General features: G+C 34.0%; 1 protein-coding gene across 1 annotated transcript in view; it reads right to left on the reverse strand.

Annotated features, from left to right (window-relative positions):
* Positions 1–21,849, reverse strand: part of LOC145288742 (uncharacterized) — a 341,460-nt gene extending 319,611 nt beyond the window's left edge. The window contains exon 1 of the mRNA XM_080136356.1: positions 21,686–21,849. Coding sequence (XP_079992482.1) covers positions 21,686–21,767 — 82 coding nt within the window. The 5' untranslated portion in view covers positions 21,768–21,849. The remainder of the gene's footprint in view (positions 1–21,685) is intronic.
* Between the last annotated feature and the right edge of the window lie 1,180 nt (positions 21,850–23,029).

The raw sequence follows: 23,029 nt of genomic DNA on the forward strand, positions 1-23,029 counted from the left end.
GCCCAGTTTAATCCATGATGAATATATCATGTCATTTTCCCAATGAAACGGGTCTCGGAATAGACTCCACAAACCTCCCCATGTTAAGAGTGGGGTTCGGAGTAGACACCCCTAATCTTGTCAGCATACCCGAAAATCTAAAGAAGTTGACATATGTAATATGAACGATGAGTTTGACGCTCTGATCCCCATCTGGCATCAATTGTGATGGATGGCTCTCGTCTGGGTGAGGCCCCGTGTTTTGACAAGCTTCTGGGGTTGACCTTTACCCCTGATCTGAAATGGAACACGTACATCAGGTCTGTTGCCAAGGTCGCTGGAAAGATGGTGGGATCCTTCTACAGCTCCAGAAGATATCTCACTACTGATGCAATTCTCTATCTATATAAAAGCCAAGTACGCCCAAGGATGGAATACTGTTGCCATATCTGGGCAGGAGCTCCTAAAAACAGCCTATCCTGCCTTGACAGAGTACAAAATAGACTTCGTGGTTTAGTGGGGGATGCCCTTTTCTGTTTTGTTTTTGTTTTATCGTTATTTCCATGGCACGTGCTCGTCTGAACTCCAATCTCTGCCCCCCCTCGCCAATCTTTTACGAAAAACACCCGTCTAGCTGAATCCACTGTGAAAAATTTCCCCCACTCTATATCTGTGCCTAAATCAAAACGTGGATTCCATGAACAAAGCTTCTTTCTTAGAACTGCACGCCTGTGGAACTCTGTTCCGTCTGCCTGCTTCCCACCGGACTACAACTTGGATGTCTTCAAGTCCAACGTTAACAAATTCTTAATGAACCGCCCCCTTAAGTAAACACTTCATCAAATCTCCACACTAACGTAATGTACTTGCAATGACCCTTATCCCTGAGTGGCTTCCGGGCCTTGATAAGTGGTGATCACTGTGTAAAAAAAAAGTAATAATGTACTGAATTGAAAAGGGAAGGAAAAGTAAATCACCGTTCCTTTTTTACCACAACCGTAAAGCCTTTCATTTTATATAAATGTCACCTTAACATAGTTTATTAATGTTCATAATATTTAATTATAAATAATATTTGGGTTTGGCAATAAATTCCTAAACTCCTGTCACACTAAGTAATTTAGGTGACTGAAATAGGAATTGAAAGATTAAGGACAAAACTTAATTTCCCCAAAGGAAAAAAAGTGTTTGTACACGCGAAAAAAAATTATGGCCGAAGCATGAAATAAATAACAAAAAATATCAACTGGAGAACGGTTGCAGTTAAAATCGAAAATAAATAAATAAATAAATAAATAAATAAAACAACACACTTCCCCGTTATAAAAAGAAAAAAAAAACAATCATTTAAGTTTATTTGCTTGTGACCTTTCAAAGTTAAAAAAAAACAAAACTATTTTATAAAAATCCAATTCATTATGAAATTGTTTTATTAAAATTATAATTTTTACCGCAAAGTTTTCACTAAATGTTTGTCCAATTATATTTTGATAAATTACTATACAGTAAATGTTTTGGTTTTGTTTCGGTTAACAAATGGCGCTCGCCCAGTTTAAAATGTTCCATGGAAAACTTGCCCGTTCTCAATAATTAAATGGAAAAATTTACAATTAAACGAGTCTCGGAATAGACATCCGAAACCTCCCAATGTTAAGAACGGCGTTCTGAATAGATAACCCGTAACCGTGTCAGCCTATCCGGAAACCTATAGAAGTTGACATGTGGAATGTGAACGATGATTTTGCCGTAAGGTAATAATGTACCGGCATATCATTCTATGCAGAAATTCCTAAGCTCCTTTCACACTGAGTAATTTAGGTGGCTTAAATAGGAATTTGAAAATTAAGGACAAAACTTAATTTGCCCAAGGGAAGAAAATGACGTTGATCTTACCAATTCAGTTCAATTTTGAAGTTAAATAAATCCAATGTAAAAATTCAATTAGAGATAAATAATAGTTGTCTTGGTATAAAGTCGTAAGATATTGAAGTAAATCTTACAAAAAAGAGAACACTTTGTTGGTGTTAAAAGTAGCATCGGTATTGAAATTCATTGTGTGCTTTGAGTTATATCGTAACGATGTTTACAACCGCAATGTGATCGGAAAAATGGGATCATGAAAGTAAACTTGAACTGAGTTTTTTTAGAGATGCATATCGAAATGCATTGTTTACATTTTTAAAATGTAGTAGTTTTCGATCCGAGTCGGTAAATATTTTAAATCACTCATAAATTGATTTGTTACTAATCGAATTGATTTGTTCGTAATCGCTTTACGTGAAAACTTGACAGTTTACATTTTGTAATGCGATAACCGGAAAATTACTATTTAACTCTAAAATCGGAAAAACGGAAACAGAAAAAGAAAGCATCGCACGAAACGAAACTAAAGGAAAAAGACATGATATAATATATCTTAATGGAAAAAAGAAAAGAAAAGAAATCCACAAGAAAAGGATAGAATCGTTTTTTTTTTCTAGTGTAATAATGTTTCGAAATATATTGTAAATAAGCAATGTATAATTAGGCGTGGTGCGTATCTCGCAATAGGAAGCATTTCGGGTTTTGTATGCAACTACAAAACATGAAATCGGTGTGCGTTCGTATTAGTCTCTCGTGAACGATGAAGCCGCGGTGTAAATGGGGATCAGGGAAAGGAGGAATTAAATAGAGAGAAAAGATTTTACAACTGCCATTGATTCTTACAAGTTTTGGCAGTGAACTCTCACCAGAAAAAAATATAGGAATGTACGATTATCAAGCAAGTGTAGAGGTAATAGGCCTATAGCACACCTCAGATAATGTGCTGCAGTTGTGCATATTACATTTGAAAAATATCTTGAGTTTTAATCCTATTAAGGTCAAACTCAGAGGGGAAAATGACTTAATTTTATTTATATAGAGATAATAAACAGAATATCAGAACTACATCAGTACCGTTGCTTTTAGTTTCACACACACACACACACACACACACACACACACACACACATATATATATATTAGGTTGACTAGAAGGTTCTTGCGGAATTTTTAATTTTGATTTTCAAATAAGTTTTCGTTATTATACCATTTACTTTATATATAATTTAAAGAGCGTTATTCGCTCTATTTAATCGTTTAAATTACAATCGTTTTTTTAAAAAGTTGTCTTCTTTTCAGAACATTGAATACAAGAAAAGAATAAAGCAAATTTGCACAATTTTCTCATTTCAATTCAAGCTAGACCTAAAAACTGCTGAAACAGCTTGCGATATCAACGAGGCGTTTGGTTCCGAAACCAATACTAAACGCACAGATGTTAAAGAAATTTCGTGGCGGCGAGGAAAGTCTTGGAGATGATGAACGTAGTGGTCAGCCATCCGATATTGAAAACGATCAATTAAGAGCCTTAGTCAAAGCCAATTAACGCACAATAGTTCTATACTTTATTTCTTAATTAGATGTAACGTATCGACGATTTTCAACCACTTGACAAAGGTGTAAAAGACAAGAATACTTGATAAATGAGTGCCTCACAAATTGAATGACAACCAAAAACAACACTGCCATGAAGTGTCATCTTCCCTCCTTTTACGCAACAAAAACGACCAGTTTCTCGACCAGGTTTTGACTTGCGATGAAAAGCGAATTCTTTCTGACAACCGGCTACGCCCAGCTCAGTGATTAAACGCCGAGGAAGCTTCACGACATTTCCTGAAGCCAGGGGTGCAATAAAAGAAAGGCAAGCTGACTGTTTGGTGGCCTACGACCGGTCTCATTTATTACAGCTTTTGAATGCAGGCGAAACAATTACGGCAGAGCATTCTTAACAAATGGATAAAATGCATCAGAAACTTTGACAACAACACCCAGTATTAGTTAACAGAAAAAGCCCAAATACCCTACACAACAATATCCGACCGCTCGTCGCTAAACCGACCCTGCAGAAGTTAACCGAATTTGCCTACGAAACTGTGCCTCATCTGCCATACTCTCTAGATTTTTTACCAACCGACAACCACTTTTTCAAGCATCTCTATCTGCGCGAGAAATGCTTCAAAAACCCAAGCGATATCAAAAACGCCCTCAACAACTTCATCGCCACCAGAACGCAAGATTTTTACAAGATTGTTACTGGCATGAATACAGTTGTTTTGCATTGGCGAAAGTGTGTTGATACTGATGATGCTTATTTCGATCAATAATTGTTTTTTATTTGAACCGAGATATGTTAATATGAATTGAAAAGTTAAAAACCGCAATATTTTATGTCGACCTTTATTTTTATTTCTTCAGCCTCTGTTTAGATCTGTCCCTCTGAAAAATGGTGTCTCAGGCGATATGTGACTTTTATGATATTTTAATGTCAATCGTATTTTCATTTTTGTAGTCTTTTTATCGGAATATCTAGCGCAATTTTTCCAGTATGTGTGTCGTGGTCAAGTGAGTGTTTGTTTTCATTTGTTTTCTTTTTCTTTGATTGGTGAATTTACGTAGTCTGACCCCGATGACATTTATATATATATATATATATATATATATATATATATATATATATATATATATATATATATATATATATATATATATATATATATATATTAAATTCGAAGTACAACAGAATTGTAATAGTTTAAAAGCGAAGTGGGGCATTTTTTTAAAAACCTTATAAAAAAAGATCGACTATAATGTAAAAAGAAACAGGATCGACTAAAAGTAAGAAAAATAAATTGAAAAGGAAGAAGATCGACTAAAAGGGGGAGAAAGAGAAAAAAGGGGGAACGGTGAAGAAACTTGAAGTACTTTCTGCCGACTGTCTTCAGAAGTAAATGTCGGAATGAAGTAATGTTAGCATGAAGTAATTTCTATGAGGAGGGGAACACCGCGTAGAAATTAACCTGGTGGTGCCTGTTTAAAAACGTTCAACGAACGTATGTGGTCCATCTGTTTGCAAAGAACAGGTCTGCAACAGTTTATTGTAAGGACCTCAAAAATCCGAGATGTTGAACAGACCTAGCCCTGTGCAGAATAGAGAACCACTCCAGTCTGTACTCACTCGCACATTTATTTGAACTGGTCAGGTGATCACCGATCGCGGTAGCAGAAACACGTGATCGTGCAGAGGAGTCTAACCTACCCTGTGTATATATAAAGGGACATGTTAGGAAATTCTGACCTCCAATCTGTGACTCGTTCTGCCCACGTAGTCAGCTCCACACTGACACTTAAATTTATAGACGACAAGACTACTTTGAATGGTGGGCAAAACATCTTTCTGAAAGGAAGAAAAGAATTTCCGAATGGTAAAAACAGGGCGGACTAAAGTGGTGGGGAAACAATTATGGGTCTGGTGAACAATCTTTTTGATGATGTTATCACCTACTGAACCTAACCATGGCAACTTTAGGTAAATCGGACATTTTCCCTCATAGAAATTACTTCATGCCAACATTACTGCATTCCGACATTTACTTCTGAAGACAGTCGGCGAAAAGTCTTAAAGTTTCTTCACAGTTCCCTTTTCTTTTTTCTTTCTCCCCCTTTTAGTCGATCTTCTTCCTTTTCAATTTATTTTTCTTACTTTTAGTCGATCCTGTTTCTTTTTACATTATAGTCGATCTTTTTTTATAAGGTTTAAAAAAAATGCCCCACTTCGCTTTTAATATATATATACATATATATATATATATATATATATTGAATAAATTCTACTTCATTATAAGTTAAGCATACTCGATATCAGACAATGTGTAGATGTATTAATGTAATTAATTCCAACACTGAAATCAAATTTCCTTTGTGATTTGGAGCCACAAGTCCAAATCTATTGTGCAGTATTGAACTGGATGTGAAAAGATGAACAAATGAAACAACGAACAGGAGACGACACGCGAGGTGCTCATTACTTTTCATTGGGAAATGGTGAGACTTCATAACATGTTATCACATACTAACGTCAGAAGATAAGCACACAGACGCATTATCTACACCCACGCTAACTTTCTCTCAGTTGTTCACCGCCGCCCCTCGGCTACATTTTAGAGTATATAAGGTTCAATGGCGCTATTTACTTTGGGATAGCAAAGAGAGATAACCTATCTCAAAAAAGATTCCAACAATTGATTTTAATAAAGATTTTTTTTCATATTAAGAAACAATCAAACACACACAAAACTCAAATCAAGGTATGAAATAAAATAGGATAAATGTTAACTTTAGTGCTATAAATCGATACAATATAGTAATTTATGAATCCAACCATTTAGAGCGTGAAAATAGATTTCGCATATAACTTCAACATAAAATGATCACAATTTCCGGGCCATTATAGTTTTTTTGGTTGTTATTCACATATTTTACGAGCAGCTCTAATTTCGAGTGGCAATAAAAAAAATTGAAAATCATATAATACTTGCAAAACACATTTTAGTGTTGTTTGTTTTTCATTTGTTTTTTTTTTCAATGGAAAAAATGTTCTGCTTATTTTTATATCAAAAAAAAAAAAATACTATTTTTTTTTTTGTAAATAAAAATCAATTGTTAAAAAACAATTATAATAAATTTGATAACAAACATCTTAACTAAGTAGAGATAATAATAAATAATAAAAGGAATCTTGGTAAAATCAATTTGTAAAATTAAGTTGAGATGAGTTATTTACCTTCCTTTGCAACCCTAAAGTAGAAATGAGCTGATAGATCTCCACGACCACTTAAGAAACAGAAAAATAATCTTAAACCTATGACCAAAGTGATTACTCGTTATCCTGCCTTGGTACTTTTCTGGTCTATAATTATGGAATCTCATGGAGGAGTAGTTATATAAGTTTTGAAAACTAAAATCTAATGGTATGCAGGGATCTTTCTCCGATGTCGTATTTCACCGAAACAAAGTAAAAGTCTTGTGGCAACAGAGGAATGGCTGAGTATGCAGATTGGCGATTGGAATTAAAAATACCATATTTTCTCAGTCACTTGAATTACAGGACATGCAGATCTGCAGTTGGTTTAAAAAGCCACATGCAAATTCAAGGACGATAAAAATATAACAGTCGAGAAACGTGTTTAGATATATGTAAGATATGTAGTTGTGATGTTTTCATTTACATGTGTAAAAAATAGACTAACGACTGTACAGAGTTGTTAATGCTTATTTTGGAAAAGCTAATACACTATAGAGAGAGAGAGAGAGAGAGAGAGAAAGAGAGAGAGAGAGAAAGAGAGAGAGAGAGAGAGAGAGAGAGAGAGAGAGGGGGTAGACTATTCACTTAACACCTGTTAACTGTTTTTATTAAAGATGACAAGTGGGCACACTGAACAGAGATCTGAAAGGGTATTTCACTCTTACCGATTATCAAAAGTGTTCCATTAAATTATAGCATTGTAACCAGTATGTATCGCATCTATTTTGGCCCCATTTAACCTTATACCTTACGTTCGTCATCTCTTCTCGCCATGCAATTATTTCCCCTCGACTATATTTTAGAACATATGAGGTTAAATAATATGTCTATTTATAGGACTCAGTTTATTTACCCTGTATGGGACCCGGTTTATTTCTCCACACTTCGTGTTACTTCGAACTGCACCTAGTTTTACCTTTGCCAAGATTTACACTAGCTGATGTACTCTCTTTCCGACATAGGGCCATCTATAACATCATCATATTATTGACGATAAAAGAAACTTCATTTTGTTAATCAGACTTGCGTTCATTTATTGAGATTGTCGGACTGACTTCCTCAGTCAGTCCGATAATCTCAATAAATGAAAACACCTCATCTCAAAAATAGAGACAATTACCCCAATCGTGTTAAAGGTTTCGAATTTGGATTAGATTTCAATCGTTCTCATGATAAAAAAAAATGAATGCGTTCATTTTATGATGTTATTTGTCACTTATACAAAAGAAACACAAGCTCTACCATTAACACAAAACAACCAATTATTTTCAATTGTTTCAAATGATAATAATAATAGAAATTCAAGTAATATACATAATAAACCGTTATATATTCAACCTACACAATTTCCAGTACACATCTCTATTAACAATAGGTTTAAATATGAAATTCTGTACAAAAACATTCCATACACAAGTAGCGCATGTGTATGTTGGAACCAACAGTAATATTTTAAAATGGACGTTCTTTACTTGATTTATATAAGGCTGATAACAGTCCGACATGAGAGACTAACTATAGGTGTTCGTTTAGATTTTAGACCGATGGTAATGATGTTGTCCTGAACTTCCGTAATACTCATATAAATAAATGAATATATATTTTTTCTAATTATACATATATATATATATATATATATATATATATATATGTATATATTTATATATATATATATATAAAGAAAGAAAAAGAGAGAGAGAAAGAGAGAGAGAGAGATGTATGGAATAATCACATTGACACACCGGTTCTCGTCAGATCACGAAAGTTAAGCAACGTTAAGCTTGGTCAGTACTAAAATGGGTGATCATTTGGAAATTCAAAATTGCTGTATGTACACTCTGCTTATCTCGGCATTGTTTCCAGTCGTCTGGTAATTCTCCTTGTTACTGAACTCAAACAATGCCGATTCAGGAGAGGTGTGGTTATGGATTGCGCAAACCTTGTCCCACACGTACACGCGCAGCTACGCTTACAGAGGGTATCCATTGTCTTTCGAGACAGAAAGATAGATAGAGGGGGAGAAAAAGAGAGAGAAAGAGAAAGAATCGATAGATAGATGCACTTTTGTTTGTGTGCTAATCAATATCACCAATGGATGCTTCAATATAAATGAAAAAAAAAATAATTCTAGTATGCCACTCTATCCACTAAATATTTAAATGTTATGTATTAGGTTGAGAAGAAAGTACTTGCGGAATTTTTAATTTTCATTTCGAATGATGTATTTTCAAATAAGTTTTCGTTATAATACCTTTACTTTATATATTATTTTTTCGCTCTATTTAATCGTTTAAAATACAATCGTTTTAAAACAATTGTGTCTTCTTTTCAATACGTTGAATAAAAGGTGGGGAAAAAACTAATTCACACAAATTTCTTATTTCAATTCAAGCCAGGCCGAAAAGCTGCTGAAACAACTCGCGTTATCAACGAAGCGTTTAGTTCTAGAAACCACTACTGAACATAAAACACAATCGTGGTTTAAGAAATTTCGTTGCAGTGACAAGAGTTTTTTTAAAATGGTAAGATCGGTCATCGGATGTTTACAACGATCAATTAAGAGCCTTAGCCAAAGCCAATCCATGCACAACTGTTCGAGAACTTGCTTCTGAATTAGACGTAACGTATACAGAGATTTCCAACTACTTGAGAGAGATTAGAAAGACAAAAAAAGAAACTTGATAAATACGTGCCTCACGAATTTATCGACAACCAAAAGACACGCCGTTATGAAGTGTAATCTTCCCTTCTTTTACGCAACAAGAACGACCTGCTTCTCGACCGGTTTGTGACTTGCGATGAAAAATCACTCCGCTCAGCTTAGTGGTTAAACGCCGACGAAGCTCCACGACATTTCCACGTTAATATCGCGAGCTGTTTCAGCAGCTTTTCGACCTGGCTTGAATTGAAATAAGAAATTTGTGTGAATTAGTGCCAGAGTTACACCAAAAGAAGATCATGCTGACTATTTAGGTGTCTGCAATCGGTCATTTATTACAGCTTTTTGAATACAGGCGAAAACATGACATCGGAATACTGTGAACAAATTGATAAAATACACCAGAAACCTCGACAATAACACCCACTATTAGTTAACAGAAAGGGCTCAGTTCTCCTACACGACAATGTCCGATCGCACGTTGCTACAGCGACCATGCATAAGTTGAACGGATTTGCCTACGAAACTCTGCTTTATCTGCCATACTCTTCAGAGCTCTCACCTGCCGACTGTCACTTTTTTAAAGCATCCCGAGAAATTTCTGTGTGAGAAATATTTAAAAAACCTAAGCGATATCAAAAACGCCTTCAGCGACTTTATAGAACACAAAATTTTTACGTTACTGGTATAAATACATTTTTACGTTACTGGTATAAATACATTTTTACGTTACTGGTATAAATACATTTGCTTTGCGTTAGCAAAAATGTCTTGATTCTAATAGCGCTGATTTCGATCAATAAATATTTGTTTGAGCCGCGATATGTTAATCTGAAATTAAAAGTTAAAACCGAAAGCACTTTCTTGTCTCTCTGATACGTTCAAAGATGCGAATGAAAACCATAAAAAATGTTAATGAGACGAAATTGAAATTGAATTATTTTGTTCATTTGTTTTTGTTTTTGATTCAAGTTTAAAAATTTTTTATTATTATTATGATAACAACATGAACGGCGGAAAACCAACCGGAAGTCAAATGCTTTAGAAACAAACCAACGAATTCGAGGAACGCGTCAACTAACAGGTTGCAATTTTGTATTTTGGTATAACTTTCCACTTGAAAAATAAACTCTGTCTGTCTGTCAGTATGTCTGTCCGTTTGTCTGTCTGTCTGTCTCTATGTATATATATATGTATATATGTGTATGTGTATGTGTATATATCAGAAATTTGACAAATAAAAGAATGACTTAATAGAAAACATAGTAAGCATGTTAAATTATACAGGTTAATGTAATTTTAATATTTCAAGCGATTCTCCTCTTTTTATCAAAACCTTCCACAAGCTGAATAAAATCAAAATCGTTGAAAGAAGCTAAATTTTTTAACTCTTGTAGCGTTCATTCGAAATCTATCTATCGATTGGCCGAGGATTGTTACATAAAAAAATGAACGTGTGCGCAATCACGACGCTGTGAATTGCCGTTAAAAGCAACTGATTCCCCCAGAGAAAATTTAAATGAAATGATTCCTCTCCGTATGTATAATATTTATACATATTCAAAACTCCCCCATCGTTGTTGAGACCAGCGTATTGTGTATTCCTTTTCATATTCCATTTTGTTTTCATTTCGTTTGCATACATATGTGGACAGGAATTTACCGTCTATTAAAAAACATTTGATTCTTTGCTGATATATATGCATATATTCTTTCACGAAGGGTTTACCACATGTCAAGGCCCGGACGCCACTCGAGGATAAGGGTTGATGTGTGTATTGTAGTCATTGAGACAGTTGCGTAATAATCGTTTGTAGCGGTAATTTGGCATAATTAGATTATTTAAGAGGACGGTCGAATAAGAACTTGCTTACGATTGAATTAAGGACAATGATATTGTAGTACGCTGGAAAGCAGACTAGCGGAACAGAGTTACACAGATGGGCAGTTCTAGGAAAGAATCCTTGTTCAACGAATCCATGTTTATGGTAAGGTACAAATAGAGAACGGAGGAATTTATTGATAATGATTTTGGCTAGAGGAATGTTTTTGTGAACGATTGGCGAGGGGGGAGCATAGATTGGAGGTCAATTTAACACTTGCTATGTAAAACAAGGACAAGCTCGCAACGTCTCTTTTTTGGGAAAGAGTTCGCAAAGAAGAGAAAAGGGCATCGTCTACTAGATTACGAAGTCTGTTTTGAACTCTGTCAAAGCAGGATAGGTATTTGAGCAGCTCCTGCCAAGATATGGCAACTGTACTTGGCTCTTATACATGGGTTGGTTTTACAAACATATCCAGCGCGGCTGCAGCCGAGATTGAACTCACTACACGAGTTTGTAGTATAATTCAAATCTTATCGGTAGCTGAATACTTGATGCTTCGCCAGAGCTATCAAAGGTATTTTTTATCGTGACGCCATCACTAGACGGGGACAAAATAATTTGAATTAAGGTTTAAAATGCAAAGGTAATGTATTAAGTTTCACTAGTGCCTTAAACATAAACATGAAACCATACGAAGTAAATAAACAAGTATTTTTGTTACGTTTCAGTCACAGACGACTTCAAAATATATAATCATTAACTTTTTAAAATTTACATACAAACACTGTTACGCACATTTGCAAGCAAAATATTTCGAATTAAACTGTGTAAGAAAACTCATTTATAACCATGTTAGCTATTCTGTACTAAATTCCTTTCTCAGACAATGCCGAAACACAACCTGCTAATATATATATATATATACATATATATATATATATATATATATATATATATATATATATATATATATATATATATAGTAGAAATGGTAATTAATCTCTTCTCGCATCCCTCCCCTGACATCATTCAATCTTTCATCCCATCACAACGAACATTTCTGTAAAAGTCTGAGGAAGCTACAGACGGCAAAAAAATAAAAAACGGCCGGGTAGCTGAAACAATAATGTAACTTAACAGAAAGATACGGTGATAAAAAATAAAACGTGTGTGTGTATATATATATATATATATATATATGTTATATTTCTATATGTATGTATATGAATATATTATATATATATATTATAGTTTTGTAATATATATGTATACGTGCGTGAATGTATTCTGCTATAACATATGTATATATGCACACACACATATACAGATATACTATAAAATATTATATATATATATATATATATATATATATATATATATATATATATATTAATAATATATATTATTTTTTTGGAAAAAGAAATCCAACAGAGTGCTCAATTCTAAGGAAAATCTTAAAATATAAGCGTACTATTTATATTTTGTTTACAGAAATTTTAGATGAGATAAGTCATTGATATTGATATGTTGAAAAAATTGCCTACAAACTCCTCTATCAGTTTTTGGTCTACAGACATAAAACTTAATATATGGTGTATTCGAAATTTTATGGTTGGGTTTAAATCGGGGAAAAACGATGCAAAAGTGTGAAAATTAAAAAAAAAAATGGAATTTGCCAGGTTAAGGTCGAATGACGGCATTACAAATATGCATGCATATCGTAATATCTATTAGTTCATGTTTTAATTTCTAGCCTTACAGCAAACATGTCTTCATAGCCCAGGCATTAACGTCGAAGAAAAAAGTAAATCGTAAGCTAAACGTTTTGGTTACAATTTTCGGTAGTGGTGCACGAGTCACTAAAAAAAACAAACTTTTTAAATTATTACTATGTTTTAGGATTAATATATTATATTAATAAATACAAAATCTTCATTAATCAAAAAATCATATTTAAGCGTATTTTACAACCAGGCAATGTGTGTGTGTGTGTGTGTGTGCGTGTGTTTTGTTTAAGTCCCCAATTGTCGCGTTTGAACCCGACGGCACTGATGACTTATCTCATCTTACTATAAACAATACATAAATAATACGTTCTTATTTTCGAATTTTCCTTATAACTGAGCACTCTGCTGGATTTTGTTTTCCAAAATCATATAACTAATTATATATATATATATATATATATATATATTAATTTATATATATTAATTAAGATATATTTATATGGGTATATATTTATATCTCCATGATACACTCTTAAACTAATTAATCGGTCATTATAAAGTTCTGAACAGATTTCTGGTCTTCATAAGAAGTACAATTATGAATTAAGGTTTATTAATTTTTAAACTGGGGATACAAAGCGGTTAAAGGAAATTTAGACATCGCATACTTTGGTGACAATTAAGCAATAGCTACAAATATTAACTATTAAATATACCCATTGAATTTAAATTTCTTCTTAAGCGTCCTTAAGCTTAAGTTAAAATTTTAGCCAATTTCTAGAAGTCATCATGAAAAAGAACTTTTATTAGAATTGGAGTAAAGAATCTTGACAGTATATATATATATATAGTAATTTATAAAATATATATGGCGATTAAGCTACACTGAATATTCTGCGTTTCATCCATAGCATAAGCCTGACGAATCCCATAGTGGATGAAACGCAGAATATTCAGCATAGCTTAATCGCCATATATATTTTATAAATTACTAACTAGCTCTACCTATGTATTGAGCACTTTTGAAGTAAATACTTAAAGTTTACGCATAAATCTATACTTTCGTACATTAAATTTATGTGAGTAAATGAAGTATATATATATATATATATATATATATATATATATATATATATATATATATATATATATATATATATACAGGGTGTCCACAAAGTCTGGCTACATTATGTAGCCAGACTTTGTGTAGCCAGACTTTGTGGGCACCCTGTATATATATATATATATATATATATATATATATATACGCGCGTGCGCATATATATACGCGCGCATATATACGCGCGCATATATACGCGCACGCGCGTGTGTATATATACAGGATACTTCCACAAAGTCTGGCTATATAATGTAGCCAGACTTTGTGGATACCCTGTATATATGTGTGTGTGTGTGTGTGTGTACACCAGGTTATAGGAATTCAAAAATGATAACTAATAAATTTAACAAGGATATTAAGAATGCTCAATAAAAGCAGAGCAAGATATATTTTCATGATGATAAACAAATGTACATTATCGAGACATCTGACATGCTAATGTCTCGGACAGTCGGTTAAAACCACAAGTCCTCCTCAGGACACTTCATAAATTGTTGCTTTCCTCAGAAGAATTGTAGACTGGTTTCTTCTGTGGAAAGCAACTATTTATTAAATTGCCTGACGAGAACTTGTGATTTTAACTGACCATCAGTCTGAAACATAAGCATGTTTAGTATCGCGGCCATGTAGATTTGTATATATATATATATATATATATATATATATATATATATATATATATATATGGAAAGAGAGAGAGAGAGAGAGAGAGAGAGAGAGAGAGAGTGAGAGAGAGAGAGATGGGCGGACAGACAGATAGTCAGACAGAAGAAGAGAGTAAGAGAAGATTAAACCACAATCGGTGAATCATTCAGCCACTCTGATGAGTCGTAGACGACAAAACACGTGTCAGTAGATAATTATATTTTAAAAATAATATATATATATCTATAATATAAAGCTGAACGTCTGTTTGTGTGTGTCTGGTCACGAATAGGCTTCCATATGGTTGACTATTATAGAAAATTGAGCACATATAATGATAGAAGATGTATCGAGACATAGGACTGAGTATGTTTGATCTGGCATAATGATGATTCATTAAAATTGTGGGGTCTGCGTACGCGCCTGGCCCACAAAGTATGGAAATAAAAAATTAAAAGATTAAAAAAAAAAACGTTTACAAGTGTTTTTGATATAGATGTATATAATAATACTTTGATAAGTATGTTTTAACTTAAATAGGGATGATATAATAGAATTGTGTGGCCTGCGTCGGCGCCTGCCCTCCATAGAATGGAAATAGGCACAAACTTTAATAAAGACTTTTCATATCTATCTGCGTAAGTATACTTTGATAATTATGTTTCAGTTTGAAGAAATATATGGTATAATAAAATTATGGGGTGTTCGTTCGCGCCTGACCTCCATAGAATGGAAATATGTCACAAAGTTTAACAAGGTTTTTTAATATAGATCCACAGAATATTTTGATAAGTGTTTCAGTGTGAACAGGTATGGTATAATAAATGATGGGGTTTATCTATTTTATTTTTACTTTCATCATATTTTGCTTTGGTTTTGATACATCCACACTCGAAGCTATCTCTTTACAACCCTTCCTTTTCATAACCTATCATACGGGTACTTTTGCTAGTATATATATATATATATATATATATATATATTACTTTCAATCACATAAATTAATCTAAGAAGATATAATTTTGAGCGTAAATTTGCAGTATTTAATTAAGCTACACAGAATATTCCGCGTTTCATCCTCGTGAGAATTCATCAGGATAAGCCTGACGAATTCTCTCGAGGATGAAATGCTGATTATTATGTGTAGCTTAATTGCGGTATAAATTTTCATAACTTTATATATATATATATATATATATATATATATATATATATATATATATATATATATTGGGAAGCAATAAGCAAGTAACACGCATAAAACTATATAAATAAACACACAATCACACACATACTAAAATATGTATGTGTACATCCATATTATTATACATATGTCACACTTTCGTTTTCTACCAGATTTAATTCGAAAATATATGTGCATGTGTTTATATATATATATATGTGTGTGTGTGTGTGTGTGTGTGTGTGTGTGTGTGTGTGTGTGTGTGGCTATTTGGTCTTCATTAATATAAATACTTTTTAATGCCTCATATATTTTAAATTTTCTTATCACCTTGTTAAGCCTGGAGATGGAGCCTCGTTCCGGATGTCGGATATTAATCTTCTATCTCATATATTTCAACTAAGAAATGTTTTCAAGATTATAACCATCCCTTTAAGTGGAATTGTATGAATCTCTCTCTCGCACATGGTTCATCGGATATATTTTCTAAGTGTTTTTTTTTAATTCTTTTTCATGGCTCAAGTTGCTCCTATAATTACTGGAATATATATATATATATATATATATATATATATATATATATATATATATATATATATATATATGTATATACTAATTATAAATCGACTTACGTAACATTTTAAATGCTATTACATTTTTCATGAGAGCATAAAAATTATCATTCCTTCGTGTTTTTTGTCTTACTCAAAAACAAATCCGCATCTTTCCCTCCCTCTTTTGTCTTACTCAAAACTCCCTTTTTGTCTTACTCAAAAACAAATCCGCATCTTTCCCTCCCTCTCTCACCTCTCTCTCTCTCTCTCTCTCTCTCTCTCTCTCTCTATATATATATATATATATATATATATATATATATATATCTCACAGTCGCTTGCTCGCTCTACACGTATGTGTGTGTGTATAATCAGAGGAAATAAGTAAATGACATAAGTAAAACTATATAAATGATCACACACTCACACGGTCAATTGGAGAGAAGAAATATGCTGTCATCTTCTTTACTAACTCACCGATTGATGAGTAAAAGAAAACTTCAATGAAATATTAAAATTTCTGTTTCTCTTATAGAGACCATGCGTTAGTCCCACGAAAGGGGTCCATAGATTTCTGCAAACTTCGACCGAAGTAAAATGAAACCAAAATATATGTATGTTTATATAATTGTATTTATACCATATTTATAGTCAGGTCATGTCATACGAGGGACGTGCAATAAGTAATGCCCCCGACCATCTTCCAGTTGTCTGATCTAGCTGAAATTTTGCATGTGCAATGATTTATATTTCTACGGGTTATGTGCCAAACTACAGCTCTGAACTAATTGTGGTTTTTGTTTTACAGGTGTTTGAACTGAGTCAGGTGTGAAATGGAGCCTGTTGAATGTCGAGCAGTGATCCGGTTTTTGTATTTGAAAGGACAAACACCACAGGAGACTTTTGATGAAATGAAAGAAACTTATGGTGATAATGCCCTATCATATGACCTTGTAAAACGCTGGCATTTTCAATGAATTCAAACATGGCCGGAAGACCTGGTCGCCCCCCTTCTGCTATTGATGAGGCATCTGTCCGTCAAGTTGAGGCTGCCATTTTGGAAGATCGGCGCATTACTATTCGCTAAATAGCCTAAGATGACAAGATTAGTACAGGGTCTGTGGAAACTATCATTCATGACCATTTGCATATGCATAAGGTGTCTGCCAGATGGATTTTCAGGTTGCCACACCATTCCAGAAGCGAGAACGCGTCGAGTGCTCGAGGATGAATTTGGAGATGTGCCAAGGAGATGAGCTAAAGTTTTCCAAAAGACAGATTACACAGGATGAAACCTGGATCCATCACTATGACCCAGAGACCAAAGCCCAGTCAATGCAGTGGAAGTACGTGGACTCACCACCTCCAAAGAACGCAAGGGTGCAGCCCTCCGCTGGCAAGGTCATGCTCACAGTCTTCTGTGACCAGGACGGAGTAGTGATGACAGATTTCCTGGCAAAGGGCACCATAATTACATGAGCCTATTATGCTTCACTTTTGAGGAAATTAAGGGAAGCTATCAAAATCAAGAGGCGGGGCAAGATCAGCAAAGGTACCCTCCTCCTGCAGGACAACGCTCCGGTCCACAACTCGCATGCCACCAGATAAGAAGCACGGGCTTATGGTTATGAAACCCCCCCATCCTCTCTACTCTCCTGACCTTGCACCCTCTGACTTTCACCTCTTCCCAGCCATGAAGTTGTTTTTGAAAGGAAAGCGTTTCCCAGATGATGCAGCCTTGATTTCTGAAGTCACGTCGTGGTTGGAGGACCAACTTGGGGTGTTCTACAAAAACGGTCTCGAGAGCTGGATCAAACGATGGGAGAAATGCATAACTCTGGGTGGTTCCTGTGTAGAGAAAGACTAATAAATGTGCCAAGTATCATTGCTCTACTGCTATGGGAAGTGGGTCAGGGGCATTACTTATTGCACGCCCCTCGTATGCTACTAGTACTATGTAACCCAGTACTACCTACCTCATGGTCGGGTTACCGGCGACTAAACTGGTTCCGCCACCAGACTTGTTTGGTGAGAAGGGCGGCTAGTCTCCTTGAAGCATTAAAAAAAGACCTTTCAAAGGGCGAATGATCCCTTTTTCGGGGTCAACGGCCAACTAGCACCGTGTGTGTTTGTGTATATGTATGTGTGTGCTGGGGTGGAGAGGGCTCTAGGAGAAGCAAATCTCTGATTTAAAAAACTATAAAGCGAGAGACCAGTACTCGCATTAAGCTGGTCTGCAGTTTAACTTGTTGCTGGCTATCTTACTCTTGCTTGTTGCTGGATCTAAAAATTTTGAACCGAGAGAGAGAGAGAGAGAGAGAGCGAGAGAGGGAGAGAGAGAGAGGGAGAGAGAAAGAGAGAGAGAGGGAGAGAGACTTAGCTGTCGTACAAAGCTAAGATTCTGTAACATCATCTGTGTATAGATACTCTCTCAGGCATTTGTCTATAAAACTGATCCTGTGGCGATGGAAGTCATTTTTGGGCTCATGGACTTTAAGTGTCTGAGGGAGTGGCACTCGTCTGACAAGACGTTGCAATCATCATTTATACCATGCTCTCATTTCCTGTATAATTAAATTATAAAGTATATATGTATGTGTTTATGTATATGTATATATTTCGCCTACTTAAATAAACACACACACATGTATATATATATATATATATATATATATATATATATATATATATATATATATAAGGCACTTTGTGTGTGCCTGTGTCTGTGTGATGGTGTAAGTTCGTTCCCTATGGACTCCGAAACAGTTTGGCCGATTCTTTTTGAAATTTCATATAAATGTACTTTACGTGTCTGAAAGCATTCTTAAATAGGTGTTGTATCACAATTCCTTCGATAATTATCACAAATCGATAATCGAAAAATCCGATTAAAAAAGGAAGTGTGCGATTTTAATCAAAATTAACACCCTTATACAGCCTAACATCACAATTGCATTTTAGTAGATTGATCACCTCAATAACATACAGGCTCGACGTCTAAAATCAACAGTAAGTTTGAAATGTATGCTTTCTTTTTAGAGCTCAATTGGACCATGATACTTGATGGTTGCATTTTAAACTTAAATTCAAGCCATTATATAAAAATATTTTCATAAAATCAACCGTAGGTTTACTACAGTGCAATATGTATACTGTAATGTATTGTGGAATAAGAGTCGTAAATCACTGCGGAGAGGCATGTGAAGCTACTTCCTATGCACGTGATGGGTCCCCGATTAGAGCAAGCAATCAATCGATATAATTGAAAAATCGACATTTCGATGACATTAGAAGTGTTAAAAGTGTAGCACATTTAATCTCGGGCAATTCCAGGTCTACCTGCTAGCATATATATATATATATATATATATATATATGTATATATATATATATATATATATATATATATATATATATATATATATATATATATATATGGCATAATTCATTAAATATATAGACGTTTTTTGTCTATTAATTCTATTTGTGATCCTTTCCAACTTCCGAATAACAGGCTTGACTTCTGGCGGGAACTGGTTGATGTAATCATCATATTTATGATAAGTCTGAGTATTTTCCAATCTTTTCAGGATTTATTGTCAGGTATAAATTAATAATTAACCAATGAAGAGAAAAAAATAATTTTATAAATTGTTCAAAACCAGTTAGATTAATTTATCCATGACGATGAATCCTGAAGGATTGAAAAGTACTCGAACTTATAATAAATATGGTGATTACATCAGCCAGTTCCCATGTGAAGTGAAGGCTGTTATTTGGAAAATTTTATTGATTGCGGACTATTATTCTTATTTTAGTTGTTTCACGACTTTTCGGTCAACTATTCCTCTGGCCTTCGTCAGGTGGTAACCGCGACGAGACAGGAACTCCGAATCTCCTAACTGCATCCTCTAAAATTACTGCTTATCGTAGTTGTTGTCGTCTCACCACGTTTTGGCCAAGTAAGCCTCTGGTCGGCTTTAGGTAGGATTGAAACCGATATCTTCAGGCAATTTTCACTTGAGACTGTAGAGATTCAACATCTCTATCAACTGCGCCACGGGCCCCGAAGGGGTCGTTCAAGGTGGCGCAGTTGACAGAGACAACAACTACGGAAGGCAGTGGATGCAGTTAGGAGATTCAGAGTTCCTATCCCGTCACATTTACCACCTGACGAAGGCCAGAGGAATAGATAGCCGAAGCGTCGTGAAACAACTAAGATGAGGATAATAGTCCTCAATAAATAAAATTAATAAATAATGCTCATCTCAAATATGCTATTTGGAAGGTGGAAAGGGTCGAAAATAGAATTAATAGCAAAAAAACAAACAAACAAAAAACAAAAAAAACAACAACAACAGAAAACACGTTTATTTTATTTAATGAAATATGTTATAGAGAAAAAATGTTGCATATATATATATATATATATATATATATATTGTATTGTATTTATTATTTTATTTAATGAAATATGTTATAGAGAAAAAATGTTGCATATATATATATATATATATATATATATATATATATATTGTATGTATTTATTCAACATTTTTCATTCAAGCAAACATTGTTAAAATAGCAAAAAGAAAACTAAACTCGAAAAAAATAAGAAATTGTATAATTAATCAGTTGCTTTTCATTACTTTTTTATAATTTTTTTTATAAATGTATACTCGTGTAACATGTATACTCGTGTAACATGTCCTTTTCTCAAATGACCATACCAATTATCACTATTCGTCCGTTCTATTCTTACTGAAACACAATAACGCATGCATGCATATATATATATATATATATATATATATATATATATATATATATATATATATATATATATATATATGAACATGTATATATACTAGATAGTTGACTAGATATCGTAAACTTTGAAAGTACGTAAGTGGAAGTAGACGATTGATAGTGCAATTATTTAACTGACAGATGCGCTCGAATCTTTGACGAATCGGTAAATAGGAAGATAGAAAGAAAGAAGAAAGTCGGTAAAGAGAAAGACAGATAGACCGATCGATTGCCACACAGGTAGTGTCATCAGAAACTCGATGACAACAATTCGAGTTGGCTCTAAAAGAAAACTAATACTATTAAAACCGCACCTTGTTAACTGTAACAGAAGGGCTCGTTTCGGAATGTGATATTATTACTTTAGCGGGCACCGACACCAATAATAACGGACGAAATCAGTTTTACCTACAGATGCATTTCCGTTTCCCGATTGATAAAAGTCGGGCGAAATTTTTTAACTATGGTGATTATCAGTTTTATGAAGTCATCAGAAAATGGAATGAATGTTCTACTCACCGGGAACATTTGTAGTGGATTGTTTTTCCGTGGTATTAACCTGCGCATTTGGTAAAGGGTTCTCCGTTGTCGGATCAGACATAGCTACATGTGGCCGCCGTAGCCGTAGCCGTAGCACGTCGCAGCCTTCGTAGCCGTCGCCGCGGTCGTCGTCGTCGTCGTCGTAGTAGCAGAAGTGGCAGTTGAATGATCCGCTGACGAGGACATCGACGAAAGAGAGAAATAAAAAGAGAAACAGAGATCGAAAAGGAGATTCTCTTCATAACATTTGACGAATGTCTGTTCCGCCGATGCAAATGACGGAGAAACAAAGGAAGGAGAGAGAGAGAGAGAGAGAGAGAGAGAGAGAGAGAGAGAGAGAGAGAAAGAGAGAGAGAGAGATAGAGGGGATAGGGAGAGAGATTACATAGAGAGACGCGTAGAGGAGAGAAAAACATCGAAAGTGAAATAGGGAAATAAAATGTATGAATGAATATATATATATATATATATATATATATATATATATATATATATATATATATATATATATAGTAATTTATAAAATATATATGGCGATTAAGCTACACTGAATATTCCGCTCTAGGACTCTTCAGGCGCCTGAAGAGTCCTAGAGTGGATGAAACGCGGAATATTCAGTGTAGCTTAATCGCCATATATATTTTATAAATTACTAACTAGCTCTACCTACGTATTGAGCACTTTTGAAGTAAATACTTAAAGTTTACGCACAAATCTATACTTTCGTATATCAATTTTATGTGAGTAAATTAAGTAGTTATATATATAATCTGAGGTAATTGTTTTCCAAAGGTTAAGTAATCGATGAAGTTTAACAAGGTTTAGACAAGCGTGCTCAATACCAAAGTGGAGCGGGGTATCCACTTTGTTTGTTTTTACATAAGCACTAATATGTTTCTACACAGTCATGAGCATGTTTCGATCAGCTAGTTACTAGTAATTAGAGATCTTTTCAGGCGATATAGCTTATACGACAGCAAAGTTTGCAATATATATATATATATATATATATATATATATATATATATATATATATATATATATATACACTAGCAGGCTGCCTGGCATTACCTGGTCGTAAAATTCGCTTTTATATTATGTATTATGAAATTAAAGCATGAACAATTAGCTATTACGTTACGCATGCATATTTGTAATGCCGTAGTTCGAACTTTCACCTGGAAAATTCCATTTATTTTAATTTTTTACAATTTTCCACCGAATACCCTATATAATAAGTTTCATAGCAAAATTTTTTTATACCAATAAATAAAATATGGAATAAATATATATAGAAAGAGAGAAAGAGGTTTGTGTGCACTA

This window comes from Euprymna scolopes, chromosome 1 (assembly GCF_053919585.1).
Source record: "Euprymna scolopes isolate OS-2025 chromosome 1, ASM5391958v1, whole genome shotgun sequence".
In the NCBI taxonomy this organism is placed as follows: Eukaryota; Metazoa; Mollusca; class Cephalopoda; order Sepiida; family Sepiolidae; genus Euprymna; species Euprymna scolopes.